The 20,547-nt window shown below is 39.2% G+C and overlaps 2 protein-coding genes across 2 annotated transcripts; one reads left to right on the top strand and one right to left on the bottom strand.

Annotated features, from left to right (window-relative positions):
- The first annotated feature begins 15 nt into the window (after window positions 1–15).
- Window positions 16–3,797, top strand: dcakd (dephospho-CoA kinase domain containing). The gene is made up of 5 exons (XM_004080392.5): window positions 16–350; window positions 1,436–1,548; window positions 1,976–2,179; window positions 2,305–2,392; window positions 2,466–3,797. Exons 2-5 carry the CDS (start codon window positions 1,437–1,439, stop codon window positions 2,749–2,751), a joined length of 690 nt encoding a protein of 229 aa, XP_004080440.1. The 5' UTR covers window positions 16–350; window position 1,436; the 3' UTR covers window positions 2,752–3,797.
- A 4,671-nt stretch (window positions 3,798–8,468) lies between these two features.
- On the bottom strand, window positions 8,469–16,227 carry LOC101174466 (C1q-related factor). Its single transcript, XM_004080393.5, has 2 exons — window positions 15,294–16,227; window positions 8,469–13,272 (listed from the first exon to the last, which is right to left on the bottom strand). Exons 1-2 carry the CDS (start codon window positions 15,924–15,926, stop codon window positions 13,093–13,095), a joined length of 813 nt encoding a protein of 270 aa, XP_004080441.1. The 5' UTR covers window positions 15,927–16,227; the 3' UTR covers window positions 8,469–13,092.
- Between the last annotated feature and the right edge of the window lie 4,320 nt (window positions 16,228–20,547).

Here is a 20,547-nt window from a genome sequence, read left to right as displayed (position 1 = left end):
ACTTTTGGGTTTTATGGACGGAACTAATGTTGAGAGAAACAGATGAGGGGAAGGTTTAAGTAACCCACGAAAAGCTGACAAGCCAGTAAACTAGCCGTCATTGGAAGTCAGAGATTTCCACGCGTGTGTCAGTTTTAGAGATTTTAAAATCTTTTTTACGAGTTTTCTAAACGCAACTTTTCTACGAAGATGATGGCTGCGACATTTTTTCTGGCTGTTTTAACCCGAATGACACTTGTGCTAAGGCTAGCTCGTTAGCTACTGCTAGCAGTCCTTGCTGTTTACTCCGTCAGCCTCCCTCCGGCGGGGGGGCCTCGTCCATCGACCTCAGGAATCTAAAACCTGCAAAGGTAAAGAAAACTTTTGCAGATTAAATACATATTCACGGTCTCAGAAATTCCTTCAGTGCAAAAAAAAGTGACCTTAAGTTAATATAGGTCCGACTGACCTAAGCTTCGAAACTATTTTTAACTTGCTTAACCATAAACATGCTGTCTGATGAACACTTTAGCTTTCATAAGCAGATTTAAAACTAAATATACATTTTACAATATCCACGGCAGATGGCGTTTTGGGCGTGACATAATGATTATTTCCTCTTAAAGGTTGAAAAAAAAATGTTTTTGTCCTTAAATGAACTAGTTTTATTCCAAAAATTATGATAAAATACATTAAAATTAAATTAAAGGGGAAAACCGTGTAACATGTTTTGATTAGCAACAACACGCCTGGTTTTGTTATTGATACGTTTTATCAAACATTCATTAACAAATACTATTTCCCTTTAATTCTTAATTTGTTTAAATTTGCTCTTTCTTACCATCAAATATATTTGTTTATGGGTGGCCAAACGGGTGAAGACACATCCACTCACTAAAAAAAATAAAATTAATAAAAATAGTTATATAACCCACCTGTTATGTTCTGGGTTGAATTGACTTGTGTTTAAAATTAAAAACCTAAAAAGAAAAAAATAACAAAAAGTATTTTATCAGTTTGAAAGTTCTCCGCCTATTTAATATATTAAACATAAAAGAATAAAAGGTTCATTTGTCCTATTTTTAATTCATATAGTAATAGAAACATAGCCGAGGGTTAACATAAAGAAACGGACACACTTAATAACATCAGTCAAAAAATATTAGCATTTTTCAGCACAACCATAAAAAATTTTTTTTTTAATTACACAAAACATCTAAATTCAACAAGTGCACACAGACAGATATTTGTTGTTACTTAAATAGTAACCCCTTTTTTACTATATGTGCTTATTAAAGAGGTTTATCAAATTACACCAAAAACCTTCGATCAGCCTTTCCTTCTGTTTGCTCACAGGTCCTTAGGTTATTCAGTCACTCAATTATCTATCTTTGCTTTAAACTTTCAATTACATTTTCGCTGTGACTCTTGCTGACGGCGTGTTTCTGTGCCGCAGAATGTTCCTGGTGGGCCTTACGGGAGGCATCGCCTCGGGCAAAAGCTCCGTGTCTTCGATGCTGCGAGAGCTCGGCTGTCCCATCATCGATGCAGATGTTGTGGCCAGAAAAGGTTGGGTTGCTAAACTGTCATGTATTTGAATTTGTCTTCAGGCAGTCTCTCCACGCTAAATGAGGTTCGTTAAAGGAAATGCTTGGAGAGGCTGAATCACGGAAGACGTCTCTATTCACTGCAGGGATGATGTTTAAGTTGTATGCTAATGTAAAGACGAGTAACGTAAAAGGTCACCATGGAGTCAGCTGGTTGCTGAACGTAGCATGAAATGATTTAATTACGCTAATGGTTTTTGTTGTAAAAATGTCTTCTTTTTCCTCCTTTTCATTCACCAACCCCAAATTAAAAACAATAATTGGTTTTGTTTATCACCTTTTAGGCCTGCAGTACTTAAAAGAAAACTTAAAAAGGCCTGATTTAGTTGGTTAATTAAAAAGGACCTAATGGATAACGCCAAATCTGATGACCTTTTCCCGCCTTCCAGTGGTTGAGCCGCACACTCGAGCTTATTCTCGCATCGTCTACCACTTTGGACCAGAGATTGTTCTGGAGAACGGGGAAATCGACAGGCAGAAACTGGGCCAGATCATCTTTGCCAGTGAGGAGAAAAGGAGGCTTCTGAACTCCATCACCCACCCAGAGATTCATAAGGAAATGCTGAAAGAGATCCTGCTATACTTCCTCAGAGGTAGGGGAGCAGTTTGGCCGCTTTTAAGGCTAAAATTGAGGGAGGACACTTAAACTAATCTGGGGAATCAATGAAAAAGGGCTTTAGAATGTACTTTTTAAAGGGATTGTGTTGTTTCATTAAAGGGTATCGCTATGTGGTCCTGGATGTTCCCCTCCTCTTTGAAACCAGGCGCCTCACTAAGTTTCTGAACCACACTGTCGTGGTTTACTGGTAAGTTCCGGTTTTCACACTTGAGAAAGGATGTTGGCCGGGAAATCACCCTCTTCGGTGTGCTGCTCTGCAGCGATCCTGCCACTCAGCTGCAGCGCCTCATGCAGAGGGACGGCCTGACCCAGGAGCAAGCGGAGCAGCGCGTGGCTGCACAGATGCCGCTCAACGAGAAGCGCGGCTTGGCCAACCACGTTATCGAGAACTCGGGCAGCCGGGAAGACACCCACCGGCAGGTCCTGCGGCTCCACACAAAGCTGGAAGACTCCATGGACTTCCTGTTAGTGAGGGCAATCGCCATCGCCGCCACGGCGGGTCTGAGCGGGATACTGCTTTACGCAGCCAGGATACTTATGTCTTAACAGAGGGGGCAGGATGAAGGAAACTTGGGTTTTAGTCTGAAAGGTTTTCAAACGCGAGCTGTCAGTAGAATTGAGCAATGACAGGCTTAATGACAGTAAAGATGAATTTAACTGTGAAATTAGCCTGACAGCACGTAACACTACACTGCCAGCAGTGTGGCCTCCTGTGACAGTGAACACCGACCTGCATTACTTACTAAAGCTGCAGTTTAACCTGAAGGTTTTTATGTGCAATCACTGTTTTTAGACAATTGCAACAATCTAAAGCGGTTCAAACACTGGAAAAACTCGTAGCTGATGCTTCAGACGGTGTTTGGACTGTGAATACTTATTTATTTTTTATCATTTACCATTATAGGAATAACTTATTTTAATCAAACTGTCAAATTGGGATAGTTATGATGGATGGGTGTCAATCAAAATCCAGTTTTTGAGTTGTTTTTATTTGCAGAATGTCGGCGCTTGACTGGACTGATGTTCTCAGAACGTTTGATAAAAATGTAAAAAATAAAATATTCAACCAGTCTGTTTTGACAGTAGGAAGTAGCAAACAATTCCTCTTTTTCACTGTATTTTCTCACACTTTAGCTGCCTTTAAAACACCTGTTTGGTTGTTTTCTTTGCACAGTCATTTGTAAATGACAGAATGACGCATTTTTGAAGGGAATGATGACACTGTCTGTGTTCCACACAAGAATTTTGCACTTTTTTTCCACATTTGGAGGCTGAAAAAAATGAATGTTTCACAGTTTAAATCTACCTATGAACAACAATAAAAACATTTAGCATGATTTTCTGGTGACATTTTTCTAGCACCAAATCAAAAACCAGAAATATGTAGCTGAGTTTGTCTTTGTGGAGCTAAGAAATTCAAATATTGGATTTATCCTTTGCTTCCCTGAACAGTTTTTTTTTTTATATATATATATATTTCAACCAAGTGGAATAAACCATTTTTATTCACTGAAAAGGTAAAAGCATCAACTTAAAAATGTTGCTGTTTTTCTGACTTTGAATACATTAAATAAAGTTACAACCTTTCAAAATTGGTTTGTTGTTTGCAGTTCTAAACAGATTTGTTCAAAGAATCTTAACATTAAAAACGTTAGCAGATAATGTTTTTTTCTATATTTAAGGTAAAAATTTTAAGCTTGATTAAAAAAATTTTTTTTTCAGTTTTTTTAATGGTTGAATTTGTATGTAGTGGCTTGAAAGTTTTTAAAGATGCAAATTTAAAATGCATAAAAGTCACAAAAAATCTATTTCACATTTGACTGCAACATTTTAGGTAAAAATTGTGACTGAGGTTCACCTAAAACCAGTCTGATATTAACGGTCTGCATGTCAGAAGAGATCAAACTGACTTCATCCCAGAAGGACAGATGTTGATGCTCCAATAGGTGTTTCTTTTAATAGTCTATTATTATGGCAAATTATAGATAAATCAAGAAAAAGGAAATTAAAAAAGGATTAAGATAAATAATAAAATAGAATCTCAAAATGTGTGTTTCAAAGGCACAAAAAAGGTTTGCTTTGAGTTCTACAAGGAGTTACTGTTGGTGTTTGTAATCATTTTTAATAGTTTTCATCATTTAGAAAGTAAACTTCAAGAGTCTGGTGCATATTTAACAAACAAAAAGGAAAATTTTGCAGGAGCGTACCAGAAAAGTGCACATTTATTAAGCAATTTGTGTCTAAATGTTAATTTTTCCAAATGTTTGCAAACTATTGCAGTCCAACATTTAAATCTATGAGAAATTAAAAATAATTAACTTCTCCATAACTTTTGCTTGTTTTTTTTTTTATCAATCATCAAAACTTCAGACAGAATAAACACTCACTGGCCATTTTATAGGCACACCTGTCTAACTGCTCGTTAACGCAAATTTCGAATCATCCAATCACATTACAACAAGCAACTCAGTCATGGGCTGCGTGCCCCTACATAGTGCACTATTTAGTGCGTTCTCCATTTTGTAGTGCTATCCCAATCTACAATTCCAAAAAGATCCTAGACATTTCTCAGACGTTTCTGTGAAAAACCAGTGTGCATCGATGCTCGCCAGATTGGCAAATATAAACCACAATGCATTGCATCTGGAGAATTTTTGCACATAAAACCATCTGAGGATTTCCATATAAAGGAAATTTTAATATATTCATATTAATGCAGTCTCACATTGCAAAATATTTTTTTGTTTTCTCTCAGATCTCAGAAAGTCAGCCGTTCAGCTGTCTTTAAGAAAAGGACCTTTCCTGGTTGGTGGTTGGAAACCGTGTTAGTGATGAGTTCTCAGGAAAAGGAACCATCCGTTTAGTGGAGACTAGTGAAGGATGCCATCACCCTCCCTCTTTGCACTGGAGCACAAGCATGGAAATGTAGGCCTTGAGGCAGGTGTGGTTACATCATTCTGGCAGTGAAGATCCACCAGCTGACTTGCCATCTTCTGAACCCATCTATTGGTGTGCTCTTAGTTTTTATCAAGCGTTGCCGCATTAATCCAAAGTGACTTGGACTGAGGCATGCGGGGGCAGTCGAGGCTGCATGGCCGTACACTTGAACACAAGGAAAATCCAACTTAAAGGCCTTCTTTATTAAAATTGACCTACCAGCGGATGCACAAATGTTTCTGGAGCTGCGAAGAAGTAGATCTGCAATCAGACATGTCTGGCCAGTTGTCTGACAATTGCACCTTGGCGTGGTATCTCTCCCAGACAAAAGGCCAAAGATGGAGCGTGAACAGAAGACTATATCTGTACCAGCATGTGTGAACGCTGCAGGCGAAGGGCGGCAGAGGAGTCTTCGTCTGAATATAAAGTGGGTTTCAGTCTTAAATTCCCTTTGATTTGCTTTGTAAAAGTGCACCCGCTGCTTTATTGTGTGCATCGGGTCTTATTCCAAGAACAGAGCAAATCCTTTTCAAACAGCGGGGAGCGAGGGCGGCTATCGTCTCGCCATCGTGTTTAAACAGCATTAGCCTTTGGCATTTTGACATTTTTAAATAACATTTTTAAGTAGCTCTGCAAGCAGAAGGAGGGAAACAGTTTAGGCAAAGCTTGGACACAACCCAACCACAACTTTCCATACAAAAAACATACTTTATAGCACATTTCAGAATATTTAAGTGCATGTTTTGAGTTGTATTTGTTGATTTAAAGAGTTTTTTTTCTATTTTATTTCTGCAAATGGGGATTCGCTGTTAATCCGTTGAAAAAATGTACGAGTTGGAGATAAAACCCAAACCAGAAAACAAATCTAAAGTGAGGAGTCAGTGGTTCATCCCAGTCTCCCTAACAACAGGCCACAAATGCAGGCCGACACCAACGTATGGGGGTTAAAAAAAAAAAAAACTGGCCTGGCAACCTACAACAACTGTGGTGTTCTTGAACTCTGGCGTCCAGTGTCACACCGAGGGAAGGAGCACTCGCAGCGCTTCCATAGCCTTATGTCAGGCTGCATCCATGAGAACGCGGTGAGGTGAAGAGACAAGCAAGACGCCAGCGGAGCGTCTCCAGCCACATGACTCAACCTGTCCTTGTGCGTTAGCCCGGCTCAGTCACGGCCATGAGGGAAGGAGGCCGTTGGTATTGAGTCACTGACATACTGGACAGGCATGATGATAGAAACTAGTAGGAAGGGGAGAGCCTTGTTTGTTGTCATTTTCTCTCAAGGAGTGCAAGGACACGGGGGTCATGTGTGGATATGTGCTGCACGTCTGCTCTAATGCACGATGATGATTCTGCGTATTTCAGTTTTTCATCTCCTCTTTGCCCTGTGCGGTTTCACCATGTGCAGCTTCATTTCTACCACTGTCCAAAGCTGTGATTTCCATGGTTCATTTGTGACCCCAAAGTCAGTCGGCCAGAACAATATTCTAGATGCCACAAGTTATCTTGCTGGCCAGTGTTTTTGACAAGCACAGTTCTTCCTTTTTCTGGATCTATAGATTCGGATGTATGTCCTGCTGGAAATTCTTTCATACATTCAGTCGTGATTTTACATTTTATTGTTTAAACTTCTTATAGGGGAAGCTTTAAATGAAAAAAAAAAATTGGAATTTGTAAAAATGTTCCTGCATTGATGTTTTTCAAAATATACAGTAGTTTTTGTATTTTTTCTGCTATATTTGGAAAATATGTCTCCCCCCAAACATTTAATTCATATTTATCTTTTTAATGTTCAAGTTCTCTGGTTTAGATGCTTATTTTTTGTTTTGCTTCTACACGTCCATCCTGCTTTCCATTAATAATTTACACAACTGCTTCCTGTTTATGACAAGTACTTTCCTTCATTTGAGTAAAGAATGTTTTAGCTCAGCAATTTTCATTCAATATTTTTTTATCCAAACGTTGAAGTTTAATTTAAATCCTTTTTATTTTACCCAAAATAAAATATTTAATTTTCTTCTCCGCTGTATTGGGGATTATAAAATGTAATCTATTTATTTTTAAAAAAATTAAAGAGATAATATGTTTAATGAGAACGTTTTTTGGGAACAGAGCAGTGGCTGCAGGTCATAAAAGGTTTTTATCTAGCTGAACTAACAACATGTTCAGGAAATTATTAGCATGAGAGGTGTTTATGTTGATTTCTTTCTCTAAAGATCTAAGATGGTACAAACATGTTCATCTTTTTATGCCCTATATGAGGAATTAGAAATGATGTTATTGTTTCTGGAAAGAGCAAGTTTTGCATGCAGCACTAAAATTCTTCGGGGTTGTTATAAATTAATGGACAAAATTAAAAGCTGCCGTGAAGCCAAAACATAAATAAATACATAAATGGGTTTTTGTTATGCTGCCTGTGAGGTGTTTAGTGCAAAGTGATGGCTTTGAGTGGAAAAACTGTTTGCCAGGCTTTTGATGTGCGCTTTGATGGGCCTGTGTCTTTAGCCTGAGGGAGATGTTCAAACCGTTTGTGGCCAAGGTGAGATGAAGACCTAAAGATGCAGCATGAGATGTAAATAACTTTCAGGACAGAGAGGTGTGTGTGTGTGTTTTCCATTTTTCTGGCCAGTTTCTATGACTAACTGCAGGGCTTTCTTGTCAGCTGCAAACATGCTGCCGAGCCTCATCAGGATCCTGTGAATATGACTGCTCTGAGTGGAGGGGTGGTAGAAAAATACCAGCTGCTAATGAGACGGATTGAATTTCTAAAGGACTCTCTGAAAGTTTTAAAATCAGAGATGATGACCAGAGTTTTGTTTGCTAATTAAGTCCCATATTATCATACCACCACTTCTTTGCTTTACTATTCAGTTCAGTAAAATCCAATTTTTAAACCCCTACATAATATTAGCTTCTATGTTTTATTTGAATGTTGTTTAGACTTCCTTTGCGATTTCATTTCGGATTTTAAGAACACAATGTGCAGTAGGAAAAACAGGTCCTTGTTGTGTTAACACAGAGCATTTTAGAACAGGGATTCCATCTGCTTTCATTTTTATTATTTATGATGCAAACAATTACATTATTGTTTTCCTGTCATGCTTGTGATCCTTCCTTTTTTTTTGGTTTTACTTCCGAGGTGCAAAAAAACCCCATCTGTCGTTCCGATCATGGCATGTCCCCAGGAATGAGTTCATCCAACATACAGCGTTACATAAGTCTTAACCTGCACCCACTCTAGATTGGCCAGGTTGTCTGACAGTCATAACCAGTTAGGATGGAAGCAAAGAGAAGGAATGTTCACAGCACTGTTAGTAGAAATGAGCAGCTTGGTTTATTGTCCTTTATTCAAACAGATGGCATCAAACTGCGTATGATAACAAGTTTACAGTCACTACATTCGTCAACCATTACGGTTGTATGTCAGATTCCATTAAGGATGCAATGAGCCACTAATACAGTGTTAGTCAAAATTTTGGGCAAAGCAATTTTTTCCATTTGAGCTCCAGAATCCTTCCAACAAGTATATATAATTGAAATGTCCTACTACTAATTTGAATAATTTCTTTCTAAATCAAGTGCTAAAATGAAAATAGAACAGGTTTATTGGCTTTTAGTAAAAGTTTGGTGTATCTGTGAGGATCTATCCTTTTCAGTTCAGTACAGTGTCGCGTGATTCAGTTTCATTTTTGTGTTTTTTCCTTGTTTTGTTCACACCTGCTTTAAATTGTTAATGGCCGCAGCTGTCTCTGCTTCTGCTAATTGCTCCCTCAGTGTGTTAAAGTTCAGGCTTTCTTTGCCAGATTTGTTTGTCACACTTTTGCTCTTCTCAGATTTGTTTTGTACAAATCCTGTTTTTAATTCGTCTACAAGTTTTTCACATTTTTGTCTGGTATTTCTCTGTTTTTCTGTTTTGGTTGCTTGTGTTCAGGCTCTCTGCATTTGTCGCACTACAGCTGTGTTCACAATCCCCCCAGCTACGCACGTTCAAGCGGCCACTTCCAATGAAAAGTCTTTGTGCTTCCGCGTTCAAAGTCTCGCGTTTTTCAGGCTCTACGTACAAAACGCTGTTGAACTCACGTTGAAAGTTAAACCAATTTAACTTTGACTAATCAGGGACTCTAGTGACATGGCGTCTCTTTTAATCCGCAGAGGTGCCAACTGTTTGAAAACTGATCATGGAGGAAAAATGAATAATTACGGTTTGTGCTGGCCAAAAGTATATGACATGTCTTTCATGTGTCAACATAGAGGCGTGAAAGAAAAAGGCTGGAGCAAGATTCACGAGATTTGCTCCGCTTTGACATTTCTCACTAAGCCTCTTCCAACTGTAGGTGGTGGACATAAACTAGTGAACAGAAAAATTAGAAGCCCCTCCGTGCTCATCCAGCTTGAAACCATGGGCTATACATGCGAACATGTGACACATGTCCGGTGTGTTCGTAACTTTAGGCTACGTCCGATTTCCCTCACTAAAAAACCCCAAAATGACGATATAGTGCTAGACTATCCCTGGACTTCAATTCAGACACTTTCTCAATACCATTTTTTTTAAAGCCAAATATGACGTCAACCTTTTGCCAAATTAAAAACCCATAAACATGACATTTTAACAAAGACTATTTATGAATGTTCTAATGATGAAAACTTGGAAGATTTATAAAAAACTAATTGAATGCATTTTTTTCCATATCAAAATTTGTTTAAACGCAATGCAATGCTGTTTATATCGCCAATTTAGTGAGCATCAATGCACGCTAAGTTTTCTCAGGGACTTGTGGGAAATTTCCAGGTGACTGAAATTGTAAATTGTAAATTCAGACACCCAGACAAAATGGCGAATGCACTGTGTAGTGCAGTAAGTAGTGAGTAGTGAAGGAATTCAGACACAACCTTAGATTGTATCAGCAAAGACAAGGAGGAGCATCTCAGTGGAGGATTTAAACAAAGAAGGGTGGGGTAGGGACTTGTTTACCATACATAAAAATAAATGCACAAACAGAACTATTATTAACTATTCCTGAAACCGACATAAAATCCACACAACACGACAAAACGATAACAAAGTTGTTCAAATCAGTGACAAATTTGCCCACTTCCTTCATTCATTAGACATTTTTCCTGATTCAGAACTGGACGCTCCAGGGACAGATCATCATTTTGTCGTTGTTAGGGGTACAAGTGAAAAAGATGTGAACTGCTATTGCATTATGTTAAGCAGGCGTCCGACCCTCTTAGATAACAGTGTGGAGAGCACGTTTGAAATGAACATAGCTACGCTGTGGCACACTTAGATCAGGCCTTTTCACTTATCTCGTGAAACATGTCACTGTCTGCCAGAGGGATCAACACTCATCTTGATTCATGTCATTTGCTTCAGCTTGTTGGATAAATCCACATTAACTGTCAGTATGTGGCATGACTATTTGACCTTTTTTGTTTATGATGAGAACTCAGATAATAGTTAACACTCCGTCACGTTTAATAATTAAAACAGAAACATTTAGTTGTTGACGTAAAACCTGCAATACTCCATGGGTTTTTTTATTTTTTGGAGGGGGCAGGTGGCTGCATCTCCGATGGGGAGGGACTGTGTCGGAGGATGAAGAGCAATTTAGCCTGACAGAGCATCTATCTGTGATTTTGGATGTCCCCCAGTGCGCTAAGTGGGGATGCTCAAGATAACAACAGCAAGGGGCTCATTAGCGTCACTTTAGACATTTCAGTGAAGACATTCTCCTTTCTCGCAGAAGGAACATGCAGACACGCTGACCCAAACGCTCGCACACACGGCCCCACATGCGTGCACGCTCGCTCTGCAGTGGTCTGATAAGCCTAACGCCTCAACGACTTGCCCCATGCAAATGTCAGACTGAAGCCATCTCAATTTCCTGACAGGGAGTGGGTGGGAGGACCTGAATCAACCTTATTTTTAGCTCAGGTTGAAAATGTATAAAATCACCTAAATTATTTGTAACACTGAGAATTATTTTCACTTATAAAAGGAAAAGTTCAAATTAATAATTGTGCTAATGAAAAGTGAGTCAAAGGTAATTCCTTTTGCACAATAATAGTTAGAAGCACCCATTGGCAAAAGTTAATGAAACAACCAATTTTTACGAATACACAACCTTAAGAAGCCTAATATGTATAGTTCTGTTACGCCCTCTTAGGCCATGTGTTTCGAAGAATAAATGCCATTTAGCGTTAGTTTTTAAGCTTTTGATTTGAGTTTCTGCTTCTCCCTGACAATATCATACAAAGTACAGATGCTGCATTCTCTCGGGCAATGTCCACACGCAATGGTCTCAGCAGAGAGAGTCGTTTCTTTGCGACCACACCGCCGGCGTTTGTCTTTGACATTGTGACATGAAGTCTCTAATGTGACGATCTGCTCATGCATGCTGCAAGGAGAAAAGCGCCTGCTCCAGTACTCGATGGCCCCATGGCTCGGATGACCTCTGCCTATGTGCAGAACCTCACTCTTAATTGTGTCTGGAGGAATTTCAATTCAAGCGTAAGTTCAGAGCAGAATGTTTTGTGGCTTCGACTGCAAGAAGAAGTTAAAGTGACATCGGGATATTGTAACACAGCTCATTGTGTCCATTTAGTCTAATCCTGTCACTTGTATTGTTTATCTCAGCGGACTGATGTAAAGAATCTCACATTTTGATATCCTCCAAATTTTTGAACTTTTGACTTTGCGCTTCCAACTACATGTGAGAGACAGTTTGGGAACCAGTGTCAGAGGTGAATCGCGTCGAAAGAATATCATAATGTCAAAGCAGCTTTTAAGAAAACCGGACAGTTTTAACAGTTTGTGCCCGCGAGCTGTTTTTCTTGTCGCTAACACTCGTGTCGCAGTCACAGCAGAGCATAATTTGCCCTGGTTTACTTTGCAGGGTGGATCTAAGCTTTGTCATGATATGGTCTAACACCCGTCCCCCCACCGTATCCATGGCTGTTAAGGGGAAAAAAACACGTCCCTCCTTTGATTGTGCCTCCCAATCTTCCCCTGCTTCATTTGGCATTTAACACAGCTGTGATATCCCCAACATTGATTGCCTCTCGCGGCGTTGGCGGGCTTCTTTTAGTTGTAACATTTGGAGGGCTAAAAGCTGGTTTCACAGGATAATGAAAGATCAGAACAGCCGATGAAGGAAACCAATGATGTTCAGCTTTGGGAGCTATTTTTTAATTAAAAATAATAAGTTAAATGAACAACAGTAACTCTCCCCAAAGTCCACAATGATCTTTTTAACCCAAATTTCTGAATCAACATTTATCATTTGTGAAGACATGGAACACGTGAACAAGTGTGGCATGCATGCATAAGCAAATTTTTCAATGAGCACGTTACATGATAAGACCATACCTATCAACAGCGTTGGTGGTTACAGAGAAAATACAGTAAGTTGACGTTACTTCGACTGTATTATGCACAAAGATTGAATATCAAATATACAATTCTATACTCACACAATTTTCCAGATATGATGAGCTGAAAAGACACACTTTCATCACACTTGTTTGCCACTCAGACATCACAATCTCATCCAACATACATCAAGTTCTCTGGATAAATTCCTCTTTCATTTTTGTGCAACATCTTACATACATGAAACAAGTCAACAGAAACCTGAAGATCACATTTCACAAGTGGGATGAGGCTGAGTCCACCGTCAGATTTATCACTGCACCCCAGCGTGACTGAACTGAGTGTTCATGTCAATCCAAGGCGTGTCTGTTAGGCACACAGTTTACAGTGTAATGAATGGACGAGGAGGCGGAAGTAACCGAAACCTGCAGATCCACAGCAATAAGCATCTCCAATGAGCCAATCTAACTGTGGATCTGGGGCTGTGGGCAACATGAGCCTTAGTTCAAGAAGTGAAAATCAGAATCTATCGGTGGAGATCTGTCACCTGCGAGCCGCTGTTTCCTCTCGGGGATTCAGTCAGCATACAGGAGGAACCCAGAGAAGGTGCTGTATTTGTTGCTGTTGCCACCGTGAGCTTTTCCCCCGTCCAGCTTTATGAAAACTTCATCGCCTGCATCTAAATGCAGAATGACACTGTTGCTGGCGTAGTCATAGCTCTGGTCCTGGTCTTGGGCAATGGCGCTGGCCCTAACCTGAAATATTTCACATGGTGCAGCAAGAGGACAGGTTAAAAAAACAACATTAAAAGTCTTATCATTTGAAAAACCAGTGTTATAAATAAATTCTAATTAAGATGCTATAAATCCAATTTCCCATACTACTAAAAGACCATCAATTTCTCTGTGGATGGAAAGGGTAAATCTTGCAAGATGTGGGCTGAACAGAGAGTTTGACTTTGAGAATGTGTCCCCTATGGTGAATATTTCGTTTTTTTACCTCATGACTCAACTGAAGGACTCAAGCTTGACTCAGTCTGCCTCTGAGGAAGTGCAGCACTACATCCTATCCCTTTCCTTCACATTCAACCCCAGCGTCCACCTTTTCCTGGGTGAAGCCCCGAAAATGTCATGTTATCCTCAGTAAAATGTGTCATTTTGTCAACGCGGGATAATTACAGAGGGTGTTTTATTATGAGAAATCACACACAAATCCCTCTGCATGTGGAGTTATCCACTGGAGGACAGATCCTCCTTAAGCTTAAGCTAACATTCAGTGTATTTGGCTGCCAGGTCAGCTGTTACAGCTTCACCACACCAAACATTTGGATTTATCTGCACTTCTACCCAGATTTAGGAGACTTAATAAGAAGGCAAAATAGGCATTAATGAAGGAATTGCAGAGAAAGACTACAGAATAGTTGTAAGGGAGTCTTTTTTAAGCTAAAAGCACATGTTTTTTTGTCTGCAGTGATGTTTCTATTAGATAAATATGGACGTTTTTGCAGCTCTTGGCAATATATTGAGGTCTGATACAAAGCTTAGTGAACTTAAGTGAAGATGGCCTGATTTTGCCTCACTGTAACTACACTAGAGTTCATCCATGCTCCAAAAATCAAATGCAGCTCCTTTCAAAATTACCTGCCAATCATGCTATTGCTAAATCTCAACACAAAGAAAGATTTGCAATAAATGTTGTGTTTGTCATCATTTATCATCATAAACCTGATGAAGGAGGCTAATAAACCTCTACAGATCTGAGTAAAGTTGCCTACAGGTTGTGTATGGGTGAGTGGTTTGGCAGCATTTTTGTGAAATCAGTGTTTTTTTCTTGAATCAAAATGTGTACTCTTACCCTTAATTTACACTATATATGTTTCTTGTTTGTCTCTCTTTTTCTCCCCTTTAAACATAAGCACATGCCCTTGGATAATCCTGATCTACGCAAATGCGGATAATTGTGGATAATTTTGGTTTGCATGTCCATTGTTTCTTCACAGCTCTAAAGGGTACTTTGCTCCTTGAGGATGCACCTTGCAACGTGATGCAATCAAACATGACAGCAAAATCTTTGAGTGTGCTACATCTCCCCCATCTGTTATATTCAAGTGTACATTCTTGAACAGGGTGGGTTTTTTACACTGTGATTTGTATTATTAAGTCCGCTCTGTGTAAAGCCTGTTGATGGATATTTGAAGTAAAGTGTTAAAAGCTTCAGCACGTGAGGTGTTTTATCACTTCCATCCTCCGGGAGCCTTCAGGCCATTCCAAAATGATCCGTGAATACAGAAAACATCATGGATCAATATTGAAATGCCTTCTCCTGATGGGCAGCCTGATATGCACGCTGGCACATCATGATTTTTATGAAGTTTGTTGTATTTCAAAGGGCAACAGCTTTGAACTAGCCAATACCCCGGGCTGTATTTTGGTGTGTGCAGAGCAGAGATAGTGCTGTGCTGCTTCCATATGCGTCAATGTGTACATCATTGGATGTCTAATACACACAGATATACAGTGTGGCAGTGTGCCACAGTGAATTGTCATTACGCTGCACTGGGACAACAGACAAAATCCCAGCTAAAATCCCCACACATACATAAATAATGCCTTTGGACAGCTTGCAAGGATGTATGCACTGTCCTCCAGGCAGTATGATGTGATAACGGTCCACTGAGGGATTTCAATTCATTTTCATATGCTTTCACTTAAAGTTAAAAAATGGATTCTTCTTTGATTCCACGCTGAGATAAATGCATGTTAAAAGTGCCACTCACCTGACCGTTTTTGTTCAGGTCCGCCCACATACTGGTGCCATCTCCTCCTCTCATCAGCACATTATAGATAAAAAAGTAGGTGCCGGGAATCTTACAGGTAAACTTGCCTGTTGTACCCTCATAGTTACCACCTATGTTCGTCACCACATCGTCAAAATGCAGTATATCATAACCTTCTTGAGGGTTTCGTAGTCCTGCATAGAATGCCACCCGCGGAGTGGTGTTGTAGGTGGTTGTGCTGACTGCTCCAAGAACTCCTGTTCGAACAATGTCCGTATTGTCGCCTGGTGGTCCCCTTGGCCCAGGTGGACCTGGTTCTCCAGGGGGTCCCGGGGGTCCAGGCTTTCCGGGACGTCCCACTTTGCCTTGTGCACCGTGAGCGCTGTATGTAGGTAATGGTGGGCCGATGCTGTGATCACTCAGGTCTTCCCCATTGTCCACTAGAAAGCCGGTGGTTGCTGTGTCCGTGCCGGTGTGCACGCCTGAGCCTGCAGTGCCGGTGCTCGGGAAAGGGTCGCACACCATACGGCAGGTGCCCAGCATTTCGTAGTGGCTGGCACTGTCTTCCGTGCTGCCTGTGCCAACTGAGCTGACTAGCACAGGGATGATGACCACCAGAACCAGGACCAGCATGACCCCAACAGCAGCTGCCACCAGGGTCTTCCGCCCGATGCTCAGCCTGGGAAGAGGCTGCGCTGCCAGCGTGGAACTCTCCGGGGTGGAAATGGTGACTGCGGGGGAGTGCGTCCACTTGGCAAAACGCAGATCCAACGATCTCTGATGGAAGAGATGATGTCCAGGGAGAACTGATGTGAGTGACAGAGCCAAGGAGGAGTGAGGGAGAACAGACTAAAGTGATCAGAAGGAGGGAAACTGAGAATGAGGAGACTAAGTAAAGATGTTGTGTGAGGGAGGGAGTAAGAAGGCATGAGAGGGAGGAAAGAAGCAAAGCTAGGGGAGGAGAGAGTGAGCAACACTAACAAACCGTCTGAGTCAGGGCTGAGGAGGGCAATTTCCTGCTGGCAGATGTGTCAACCCAGAAACAACATGAAAGAAAAAGGAATAAACAAAGCAGAGAAGAACAACCGAATCATGTCATGTTATTGGAAAAAGATAAATAAGTATTTATTCAGATCAAAGCTTTACAAATGAAGTTGCATCATGTTTCAAAGTGCATACATGTAAAAAAAAAGTGTGTGTGGGGGGGAAGTGACAAGAGCTAATGAAGACAACCAGAATAGGCATGAGAAATTCACCTCTCTGCCTGTCGGCAGCATTATGACTTGTACACAATCTTTATTTTCCCTCAAGATCCACTCTGAAAATTGTGTTTTTGGGTGTTTGGATAACATGTTGTAGCATTCTTCTCATGATGGGAGACATGTTCAAGGAAAATAAGATTAAAATAGCATTTCTGAGTATTTCTTTATTCACACGAACAGACAAAAACAAATGTCATCTGGAAAAGTATGTAGAAATTACAGATGGCAGGCCACAAGCTCCCAGCTCCATTCCGATGCATCTCCTTGTAGACAAATAGATCCATGTGTGTCTTTGTTTTCCTCATCTGAGCTGGAATCTGGCTCAAAACTGCACATCTGCATGGCTCCAATATTGTTCCCCATTTTTGTTGCACCGGGAACTTTAGGTTGGGGCTGTGAGGGATTTTAAGCTAGAGGGAGAAAGTCTAAACATAGGGATGATGGGAAATAAGGGCAGGCTCACTCCACCAATAGTCTCACCCACAACTCAGAGCTAAATTTCTGCTGAACTCCTGCCCCTCTGCAGAAACTGTCCAAGAAAGGTTTTTTTATTTAGGCCAAAAACAGTAGAATCATAATTAAAACACGACTTGGAACAGAAACTGGGAACAAACATTGAAAGTTGTTAAAACATTTTAAAAAAATCAAATATATTGTTAAATGTTCTCGTATTAACATTATTTTTGTCAATGACAGTGTATTTTAAATTTGCATAGCAAAACAAAGAAACATCCCATGACACAAATATAACATGATTATATTCTTGAGCTAGGTCTCATGTATGTATCAAACACATACGGTTGATATTTATATGTTTATAAATAAATAAATAAAACTGTACACATACATATATATATATATATATATATATATATATATATATATATATATATATATATATATATATATATATATCAAACCTAGTTGAGTACCAAAATGTCAGACAATTGTTCACTCTGACTATCCACAAATCCAGACTAAAATCTATTTGTTTAGCTCAGTGCATTTTTCTATTTTAATCTTGTTTTAAGCTGATTTTCAGTTATGAGTAATGATTTTACTGTCATAATTATTGTTTTACGATTTTATTACAATCTCAAGTATGTCTTTTCTTTCTGTGTGCTTTTACTCTGTCTTATTTTGTGAAACACTTTTGTGCTGTACAAATAAAGAAATAACCTAACCCATCGTCCAACACAGTATTGTCCACCTGAGGCAGACTTGGACACAGAGGAGATAGTTGTCTCAAAAGTTTTTTATTTGTTCCCATACGGAAAAGATTAAGCTTACTTTCGTTTGGCATTTTTCATAAACATCCTGGTTTTCCCCTTTTTTAAAATGATCTAAGTTGAACAGAAATCCTGTTTCTTCTCGAAATGATAGAGAAAACCGAAAATAAACACGAATAGTTAGCTGTGACTGCGGGATAATCAATAAGAATAAAAATGTCATTAAATTAATGAAATGCAACAACACAAATTAGAGTATGGATGTAATTTAAAATCATTTCTGCATCAATTGTGGCCATTATCACTATGGCCACCGGTGCTCATTGTCAAAAATACTAAGATATAAGTAACTTTGCTTCTTTATCTTACCTTATTATTCTCTTTAAAAACTGCTTTGGAGCTTTTTTAATTGATTTAAAGACTCAGAAAATTCTAAATCCAACATGTATTTAACTGAACATTTTGATTTTCCTCCCCTTATACTCGCTAACCAATCATAAAACCCCATCAGACTGATCATCAAATAAATATCATGTTTTATAAATACATTTTTAAAAAAATGTATTGCTGTTTAGTCTTTAATCAAGAAAAAACCTTTGGAAAAATATTTAATGTAAGTGCTTTTTCTTTAAAAATGAAAACCTGCATCCAAGGTATTTCTGGATCCACATTTGCATCACTACAGTCATGTGCACGGTAGACCTTTAAGTGTCTGTCCAGTTCTCATGGAGCTGTTTTAGCATTCATTTGGAGTTGTTTGCCACCCACACGCAACATATCCAATATTTTCTTTTCTTTTAACCCACTTCAATCAGCCAACTCTTGAGGGAAATGCTGTCTCTTTCGCCGTTAAATCCTCCAGCACCTCCCTGGTTTAACTCTGCTCTGTTTGCTTGCCATCGGGCACTCGACACGTTGCTGTGGATAAAATTATATTTAGTGCAGCTCCGAGTTCCAGCAAGCCACGATAATGAGCCGGAACTTACAAGGAAAGGTCCTGGACCTGGAACACCTCAACAGAATGCTATAAATATAATGTGATGGTCAACCAAAAACAGGGTTTACTTTCCTGCAATGCGATACACATAACATTATCTTCTTTAGGTATTTAATGCTTGTGTTATGAGGAACAATATCCTCAGCAATCACACAGAGAACAACAAAACAAACAGACGACCCACAATTCAGTTCACCAGCTGCATGCACATGGTTACATGACTGCAAATGTTAGAATCAAAAAGTGAGTCAAGATTTTTGTACAAACTGACAGAGGCTTTGTGAGTCCTCCTTATATTTTTGATGCTGCTGTAGTTATAGGACATGACAATTGTACTGAGTCAGATCCCACGGGCAGGGTTTTGTTGCTGGGACCCTCATGTTCCAGAATCAAGATGCTGAGCCAAATGGATGTGTGCTGCATGAGATAGATGACCAGACCAGAGAAGTCTGTAACATCCTCTGTTTTACTAAAGTACATTTCACTTCATCAATAATGAGAGATGACATTGAGATTGCAAATACAAAGTAATGAGAAAATGAATTGAATAGGGGAAAGATCCATAGCATAAATGTAAAACAGTAATAAGCAAAAAATATAGTTAAACAACAGATTAGAAAATAAAGGAATTTGAGTGATGGAAGCCTGATACGTTACGTATATGTATTTTCTGTGCTTTATTCTGATGCCTAGAAGCTCATTTGCATAGAAAGGATAGCTACTAAAAACTTGGTCTTTCTATGAGACTGTTCTGGCCTCAAATCCTAGACCTTTGTGGCTTTAATTTAAGAAATACAATTTCTTAGATTAAATTAAGCTTGAATTAACTTGGTTATTTTCTTCTTTAATATGCTAAATTGTTAATATAAAAACAAATCAAATCCATTTTTTTCAATTGTGAAGGGCCAGATTATCACTATGATCAAAGTTGTTCCATTGAATTAAAACCTTATTATAGACATTTTTAAGATTGAAACGACAATTTCCTCCCATGGCAGACTTTAGTGCCCTCATGTGGTTTATCACAGGGAGCCATATCATAGCTCTATTAATGCAACTCTTTTTGTGATTTTTTTCTTAAAGATGCACAGTTTCAACTTTATTTTTTATCTATTTGGATTTATATGCTCACAAAACCATGCAGACTGCAAGTGTCAATACTATTATCGTCAACAGGAAAAGCAATAGATTACATTGATTCTTAAAGAGACTTTTTATGCACTCAACAACATCAATCCGTCTTCCAAACCTTGTAAATCCATTTTGGAGTAATGGGGTTGCTGGAGCCTATCCCAGCTACTAAGCAAAGGTGAGGTACACCTTGGGCAGGTGACCAACCCATTGCAAGGCCACCCTAGGAGATCCTAGACTAAATGCACAAGAGCTGGTAAGGTAGCACCATCTGGGTATGTACTAAAATGAGCAGACAGTGAGCAATTGCTTAGTTGAGATATATCAGCAGGTTTTGCAATAGTTAACATGTTTCCATTTGTACACAGGGAACTCTTTTTTTCAACATCTCATCTTTAAAACTAAATGAAACCAACTTTATAAAATAAATATCTTATCATATCAGGGCACTAACCTATTTCTTTGTTTTTCACCCTTGTTTTCTTTTCAGTTCTACATTCACATGGAGTTATACTCATAATGACGTGCTTTAAAAAGTTTAAACAAATTACATGTCCATCCTTCAACCAATAACACTAACTTCATTTTTTTCTACTGTATTCTACTTTATTCAAAGGGAAACTTAAATTTAAAAC

Source organism: Oryzias latipes, chromosome 19 (assembly GCF_053564925.1).
Source record: "Oryzias latipes strain Hd-rR chromosome 19, Olatipes_Hd-rR_3.1".
Taxonomy (NCBI): Eukaryota; Metazoa; Chordata; class Actinopteri; order Beloniformes; family Adrianichthyidae; genus Oryzias; species Oryzias latipes.
The sequence above is the reverse complement of the archived record's forward strand: the minus strand, read 5'-3'. Positions and strand labels throughout refer to the sequence as shown.

Bases quoted from the DNA above. Each gene is read 5' to 3' on its own strand.
- dcakd (XM_004080392.5), top strand. From the start codon at position 1,437: ATGTTCCTGGTGGGCCTTACGGGAGGCATCGCCTCGGGCAAAAGCTCC. The intron at 1,549-1,975 runs GTTGGGTTGCTA...CCCGCCTTCCAG, and splicing joins AGATGTTGTGGCCAGAAAAG to TGGTTGAGCCGCACACTCGA. The intron at 2,180-2,304 runs GTAGGGGAGCAG...GTTTCATTAAAG, and splicing joins CCTGCTATACTTCCTCAGAG to GGTATCGCTATGTGGTCCTG.
- LOC101174466 (XM_004080393.5), bottom strand. From the start codon at position 15,926: ATGCTGGTCCTGGTTCTGGTGGTCATCATCCCTGTGCTAGTCAGCTCA. The intron at 13,273-15,293 runs GTGAGTGGCACT...GAAATATTTCAG, and splicing joins ACCTGAACAAAAACGGTCAG to GTTAGGGCCAGCGCCATTGC.